The 8,145-nt window shown below is 36.2% G+C and overlaps 1 protein-coding gene across 4 annotated transcripts in view; it reads left to right on the top strand.

The window, feature by feature from the left end:
- Positions 1–8,145, top strand: part of LOC144975331 (synapsin-like) — a 135,371-nt gene that overhangs the window by 74,344 nt on the left and 52,882 nt on the right. For 2 of the 4 annotated variants that reach the window (XM_078919314.1, XM_078919313.1), the window contains exons 4-6: positions 2,602–2,751; positions 4,349–4,499; positions 7,294–7,398. In XM_078919314.1, the coding sequence (XP_078775440.1) occupies positions 2,602–2,751; positions 4,349–4,499; positions 7,294–7,398 (406 nt within the window). The remainder of the gene's footprint in view (positions 1–2,601; positions 2,752–4,348; positions 4,500–7,293; positions 7,399–8,145) is intronic. The other 2 variants (XM_078919316.1, XM_078919315.1) reach the window with 1 other exon arrangement.

The raw sequence follows: 8,145 nt of genomic DNA, 5'->3' as shown, positions 1-8,145 counted from the left end.
CATTCCCCCCCCCCCCCCCCCCCCCCCCCCCCCCCCGAAAAAAGACCATCCTAAAAAAAACATACTTAAAAAGATCATCTTAAAATAAACCTTCCAGTTGAGGAAGACTTTTTTAATGTTTGTTATTTTTTTAATTCATGTATTTATTGATTTGTTTGTCACGATCTTTATATTTGTCTCCAGGGATCGTTCTATTTTACTAGGCTGTTTCAAAAGTAATGATAAAATGAAAAAAAATTTAAAACAGAAGAATATGAATAATAATATTAAATATTGTGTCTGGGGTTGTTATGTTATTTCTAAATTGTGACCCAACGTCTCAAAACGGTATTATGTCGGGATGAACCAGATGCTAAAAAGTCAAATTATAGTTAAACTTGTCAAAAATATGAATCATTGGTATTCAGCACTCTAAAATATGATATTCATTCTCCTCAATAAAACATACAAACTCAACGAAAGTCTGATATTTCTGGCTACAAATTCAATTTTCAGCATCTTAATTATTCCGACTTAATACCGTTTTGAGACGAGGGGTCACAATTGTTTTCTTTAAAGTGATGATAGAATGCAAAAAAGGAGAAGAATAGGATTTGGGAACGAGGAGGCGGATAGGGGGGAAAAGGCCTGAAATAACAGGATCGAGTTGGAGAAATCGTGTAATTAAATTGGAACCGTCCAGCAGAAATTGTATACGGTTCTTGAGAATCGTGAGTATTTTTTTGCCATTTGAATAGAATATTGTTTCCTTGGGGGTTTCGTCTTGTTCGGTCCAAAATTCCCACTCAATTATTTGATGATTCAGGTTATTATTCTAACTTTTTTCTTCTTTATTAATTTATTTTATTAGCTTTTTTATTTTAACTTCAATTGTTTCCCCTTTTAGTTTGTGTGCATGGTTGTTTGTTTGTTTGTTTGTTTGTTTTTGTTTTTTTAGCATTGAACGAGGATAATGTTATTTTGATTCAAGATCTCTCGCATTGTTCATCAGATATAGTTTTAACTTTTATAATGGGGTTATATTTCATTACCTAATCGTTTTCACAAAGATAACAGTAATAGCGATGTGATTTGGACCCCCTTTGAAGTCCGATTTGCATAACTGTTAGTATAAATTCTCTCTTTCTCTCTCGCTCTCTCTCTCTCTCTCTCTCTCTCTCTCTCTCTCTCTCTCTTTCTTTCTTTCTGTCTCTCTTTCTCTTTCTTTCTTTCTGTCTATCTCTTTCCCTCCCTGTCTCTCTCCTTCCTCCATCTATCTCTGACTCTATCTCTCTTTCTCCCTCTCTCTCTCTCTCTCTCTCTCTATCTATCTATCTATCTCTCTCTTTATCTTTCTTTCTCATTCTTTCTCCCTTTCTCTCTTTCTCTACCTCCCTTCCTTTCTCTCTCCATTTTCTCTCTCTCTTTCTCTCTCTCTCTCTCTCTCTCTCTCTCTCTCTCTCTCTCTCTCTCTCTCTCTCTCTTCAAGTCGCAGGGTTATTATAATTAGAAAAATGTTTTTTGCCCGAAAGTTATTGCGTCGATACAACAGTCATTTTGACTTAAATATGGGGTTCGTGACCGCCAAAGTCGATGGTTGACTATTTCTTTGTGAGAAGATAATATATACTTTGTATTGTAAATCTAGGATCTGAAGCCTGTGTTCCAAACCAATATGCCGAAATTTACACGCGATTTCCAAGTCTGACACAGTGTTATGACTTTATTGTTGTAATTGAAATACACTCAAGCCAACGCAAAATAAACTCCAATTATAACAATGATAAAAGAGGCCCAAAATTCTTCTCAGTTGTCAGTCCTGCAAATATGAGCATTTTCAAGTTTCCTAAAGCCAATTGTCGCGTATAAGAGGAGAGGAACTTATTGATGTCTTGATCAATAAAAAGCTATGCAAAACTGGCAACGCACAAACTATGCCCAGAAAACCTTTTCTTCATTAAAATGACCCCAAATTTGTCAAAATTTCTAAACCATGGGAGTTCAAAAAAGACTTTGCAAGGTACAGGCTACCTCTCGTCTCTTTATATTTCCATACATTTTATGACTACACACCTCAATTTGGGATTATGCCGGGTTGGACCGAGGCTTACACTTGAATTGTATTGTTAATCACTGAAATTTAAGTCGAAATAAAGGTATTCGTTTAAGGAAATTATGTTGTTTCTAAAATTTAAAAAAAAACATTGAGCTTTTATATAGCGCAGTATCCACTAAACATGCTCAAAGCACTTTACAAGAGGTCCGTAGCCAACAGCAACATTTAGGACGAAGCATGACATGACGCATGTTATGCTATATTACATTTTTTTCCGACAGACAAAGCTGTTAACGACAAGGTACTAATTTTACACCTGAGTACAGTGAGAGAATGTGAGTAAAGAGCCTTTTCCATGGACTCAACTATTTGCCACAGAGCGGAACCGAACCCCGGACTTTCCGATCCGAAGACCACATAATCGCATAATCATTTTTAAAAACTAAATTTCACTATTTCAGCTTATGTTGATATTAAACTCAATATGACTTCCTTCGTGTAGTCTACTCCGACACAATACCTGTTTGACACAGATGATCATATAATAAATTTTAATTCTTTTTCAGGTCTAAATACTTCCGAGGCAAGAAATTGTTCGGAGACTGGGACATCCGAGTGGAACAGGCCGAATTCTCCGAGTTGAACTTGGCGGCTTATTCTGATAATGGGACAATGGTCGACATCCAGGTGACGAGAAATGGGAACAAGATAGTCAAGTAAGTCATAATATGACTATTACTTTGTCTGGTCTTCGTTGTCACAGCTATTTATTGGTGTTTGAATGGGCATGATCTTTATTAACTTTCCATGTGCTCGAGGTCATTGGTCATATTGCAAAATGTGCTCAAAATGACCTACACAGCGAAAAGTGTTCACAAGTTTTGAACTATCTAACATTACGATTGGTCATTGTGTTCAGCTTGACACATGGGTATGTTTACAACTTTCATAAACAAAGCAGAGTGTTTACATTTGTTCAGAAATGACCAATCGTTGGACAGCAACAAATCACGTGATTGATGACTTGGTTGGACTAAAACATGAATATAGATCGCTCCCATTAAATACACATGATTTCAATAAGGAGATTTAATACATTTTTAAAAAAAGTATTTTTTAAAAATTAAACACAACAAATTGAGAATTTAAGGAGCAGGCACCGGTGTTGGATAAAGACCTGAACAAGTGTGTATGAAATGGTACCAGACAAACCTAGAGAGAATAATAAAAGAAAAATAAATATCCAAAAAAATAGGTCTAACTCGACTGGGAACCCCCCCATCCCAAAGAAATTTTGTTCCTCAGAAGGTCTGAGGTTCCTTTCAAGAGCAAGTACATAGATTGATTTGTTTGATGCCAATTTGTTGAATTTTTTTCACTGCTTTCTATAGCAATACGTGATGTAGTACTTTTCGGATTTTGGACTGAGGAAGTCTTCAAGAATAAATTGTATGGGAAACTGTCACGAAAGTCCAGTAGTAGTAGTAATGGATATCCAAGGTTTCTGTGTGTGTGTGGTGTTCTCGTTAATTGAATTGCCAAGGGTGTCAATCTCTTTGGTATTGGGTAGAATTCATTATCTGCACATACTGACTTTTCTCTCTCTCTCTCTCTCTCTCTCTCTCTCTCTCTCTTCTCTCTCTCTATCTCTCTCTCTCGGTCTATCTCTCTATATTCCTCTTTTCTTTCCCATTTATCTCTTCTATCTTCTTCTTCTTCTTCTTCTTCTTCTTCTTCTTCTTCTTCTTCTTCTTCTTCTTCTTCTTCTTCTTCTTCTTCTTCTCCTCCTCCTCCTCCTTAATTTTTTTTGGGGGGTTGGGGGGGGTTGGGGGGGGGGGGGACTGCCTTTCTTGTTTACCAACCCAAAAAAATCTCTCCTCTCCTGTTATCTCGTTTAACCCTTGTTACTTTCTCCACTTTGCCATTTGTCTAATTTTATAATCTGTCAAATCATTCGTCAATCCACTATTACTTACATCAATTATATTTATCAATCTGTTCTAATTTTATTTCATATACTTCCTTTTTCTTCCTTTGCTCTTCTCGGTTTTTTTACCCCCCCCCCCTTCCAATTCCCATTTCTCTCTCTCTCTCTCTCTCTCTCTCTCTCTCTCTCTCTCTCTCTCTCTCTCTCTCTCTCTCGCGCGCGCGCTCTCCTTTATTTTATTAATCTTTCTTCCTGCCCGTGCATGTAAACTTCCCCATACCATTCCCTCTCAGTAATTCTCTGTCTCTACCTAAACACAACTTTATCCTATATTTCCTTAGCCTTTTTTTTCACACTCCAATGTCCTCCTTCATTCCTTTCTCCAGATCGTTCAAACCGGATTTCCTGTTGATACGCCAGCACATCCGGAACGCCCACGAAGACTGGAGAAATTTATTGCTAGGATTTAAATATGGCGGCATCCCGTGCGTCAATTCTCTGACATCGGAGTACAATTTCCTGGACAAACCATGGGTGGTCAGTCAATCAAATTTTCTATTCATACAATTCTCTGTCTTAGCGTACAATTACAAATGAGTTATCTTTACATCGTTCTCTGTATTTGATTAGCATAACTTACATACGGGATGTGTCATTGTTTTAAAGACAAGTTCTTCTTCTCTCCCATGGCCCTCAACAGGGGAATCATTTCATTCACCACTATTTCAACCAACGCGCACCTATATTTTTCAGGTCTGATAGCCGATCGTCTCATGTATGAGTTTGATTCGACAACGCTTTAATAGACAGTGTAAAAGGGTTGGTTTGGGAGTAAACCCATTACAACAATGAGCTTTTAACAATCTAGGTTATCAGACCTGCAAATAAGTACACGTCAGTTTACACAAATCTGAAGAATTGTTTTGTTTTATAACGATACTACCAATGATCATGATCTATAAATCCTTTTAAGATTTTTGAAATTCTTTGAAAAGCTCAGAAATAATTCTCTGAATACCTTTTAAATTTTGTATACCATTAATTACATTGCATTGAATCTTATAATTGTAATGAACAAAAGTATAATATAAAACATAAAAAATGCCTTGTGAGATTTTTTTTTTCTTTTATCGCTTCTATTATTATTTATTCAATTCAATTATCCCAATATATACTGCTTAGTATTGATTAAAAATATCGTCAAAGACAAATAAACATTTGGAATGATTGAGGATTTTAAAGAGGGTGAAACAAAATATTTATTAGACTCACTGTAACACACAATGGGAATTCTGCAAACAAATTTGTCCCAGCTTATTTTGTCATAGTCTAAATATGAATAGCTTTATTATAAATATAGATCGATATTTAATTTATAAGTGGTTTATTGATATAGTAAAAATCCTCTGGCCAAAGATCCTTATATCATTAAAATTACGTTGTAAATTTATTATGAATAGCTTTTATTCCAAATACACAAATATTTAATTTAAAAGAGGGTCAATGATATTGAAAGGCATGGATCAAATTCATCTGCATTGTGTTCTGTTGGGCCCTGCTGAAAGTGTGTAGCGTGGAGTATTGGAATGATTTACACTTTGAACCCTAAGGGCCAACCCACACCGGAGACTGACTACGACGACTCGGCACTACCGTCTCTCTGCCGTTTTCCGGATGAAGACGTCGGGCACAGACAAGTACTAAGAATAATAAAGAGAAGAGCCGCTAGACCTACCCATATCGAGCACCCAACGTCCGTTTCTTATCGAGCTTGGTATGGGTAGGTCTAGCGGCTCTTCTCTTTATTCTTAGTATTTAGTCCGTGCCATACGTCTTTATCCGGAAGACGGCAGTGCCGGGCCGTCGGAGTCAGTCTCCGGTGTGGGTTAGCCCTTAAAGTTCCGGTGTCAGTTCTAATACACCCTGTTGTGTGGCCTTGAGCACAATACTATTACCTCGCCCTGGCTCACTTGCGACTCTGCATTGTGACTGACAACCTGGGATATGTCTGAGTTCCCTTATATAGATAAGTATGCGCTTGGCTAAGAAGCTCATAACATTGCCATCCGGAAGCATAACGGACCAACACACAAAACTATGTGTAACCTTAAACGTTTATAGCCTGGTTAATGCAGTTTAGTGAGAATTACTCATAAACGCAGATGGAAAAAAAAACAATAACAAAAGCCTGAGTGACGTCATCTTCGTTCTATCTATTAATATATCCCAAAGAAGATTTTCCCATGAGAGTGAATAACGGAAATGTGTTTTCTTTTACTCATTTTTATTTTGTTTTCCCCCAAAATTGAGGTCAACAATATGGAGACTGCAGTCGCGCTTTGGATATAGGGTTAAGGTAATGTTGGGTTGACCGAGCACATCTATGTGTGTGTGTGTGTGTGTGTGTGTGTGTGTCTTTCAGCAGTTTGTGTGTTGAATGTCATTAATTTGAGTGACTCCTCAATTTTTTCAATAACTTCTTGGTCTGTATAATACAACTATCTACAGACATGAATCCCAATTTTTATGTGTATCAAAAGTTGCAAATATCAAAATAAAAAAAAGAAGAAATTATGTTGAAAATTATAAGTATTCACTCAATTTTGTGACATTAACACACTAACTAATAAAGAGTACAGGGGGAAACCACAGATGTCTATTTTCGATTTTTGTTTGTTTGTGACAGCTCCCTTTGAGTGATGTCAGGGGCATTCGCTATAAATAGAACAACAACCATAATTCTTTAATAGATGTAATGTTTACGCTGTTCAATAGGCTTCAACAGCCGTGACGTCACTTCCCTGGTAATGACGCATAGTAACTTAGTAACTGGTTCCAAACTATCGTAACAATGGCGGATGCCCTTATGAAATACTTCGACGAGCAAAAAAGTGTATCCAGAGGAGATAAACATTATAAATCTGATCATGTTTTGACTTTTATACATTCTGATGACACATGACATGTGGAAAAGTTCTAGAAAGCATGAAGAATATATTACCGATTTTCTTTGTTTAGAACCAAGTTGCTGGCTGCTTGGCGGATGTGACATCAGACTATTGAATCCTATTGGGGGAAGTAAAACAATTTTCTAAAAGTGGATATCTTCGGGGGATTTTTTCCGAAGTACTCTTCAAATGAGTGTGTGTTTGTGTGCATGTGTGTATGATTTTATGAATGTGTGTATGTGTATAAGTGTATAATATGTGTGTATGTATATGTGTGTGTGTGTGTGTGTGTCGGTGGGTTTACCCAACATTACCTTAACTTGGTATTAGAAAACCCTTGCATATTTATTTCATATTAATCTACTCGATATTCTTTTATATAGTTTGCCCAGTTGATAGAGATTCAGAAGAGGCTTGGCAAGGAGATATTCCCCCTGATCGATCAAGCATACTACCCTAACCACAAAGAGATGGTGAGTAACATGTGGGTGAGTCAGAAACCTTTTTAAATTTCTTACCATGCTTATGATTGGTTGGTTCACCGGCGACCAATCTGGCGTTTGGGATATTACGAGTAGTCTCGGCCAAAATGATTCGAATTTATGGTATATTCTTTGATTCCTCTCAAGATATTGGAGTTAGTCAAAGATTTTAGGTGTCTTAGTAGATACTAGAGAGGTACTAGAGAGAGTATTACTAGAGCAATATAAGTGTGATTAAGAAGAGTGAGGGTTATTTTGAGGGGTGGTGGTGGGAAATAATATCGTTATCCGTGTATTTTTTTTCTCAATAGAGCAACTTTTTTCTCTCTAAATTTAGATATATAACATTGCATAAAGATAATGGTCACTTAAGATAATAATATAGTAATTGGGTACGGATTTGTAGCCATAACGTGGACAATGAATTCTTTGTAAAAACTTTGATTTACGAGAGGATGCCCCAGATGGGACTAAACATAAATCTCTTTGAATGTGTTAAATTAAAGAGATGCAAGGTGATGTGAGATGTTTTGGTGTTTTTAAAAAAGATTTTGGTTATTATACAAATGTTAGCCTTTGTTCAGTAAATTAATCTATTCTGTATAACTAAGGAATTATTTAATATAACACATAACTATATTCTTAAGGTAAATGAAAATGTTCAATCTTATATCATAAAAATAGTTCAAAGACTTGAAATAACTTAATACATTCAACATTCTATAAAAAATAGTGCTCTTTTTTGTAAGATAT

The sequence above is a fragment of the Berghia stephanieae genome, chromosome 6 (assembly GCF_034508935.2).
Source record: "Berghia stephanieae isolate SIO BIC M18660-M18661 chromosome 6, UCSD_Bste_1.3, whole genome shotgun sequence".
Classification (NCBI taxonomy): domain Eukaryota; kingdom Metazoa; phylum Mollusca; class Gastropoda; order Nudibranchia; family Aeolidiidae; genus Berghia; species Berghia stephanieae.
Note: the sequence above shows the minus strand (reverse complement) of the source record. Positions and strands in the feature narration are given on the sequence as shown.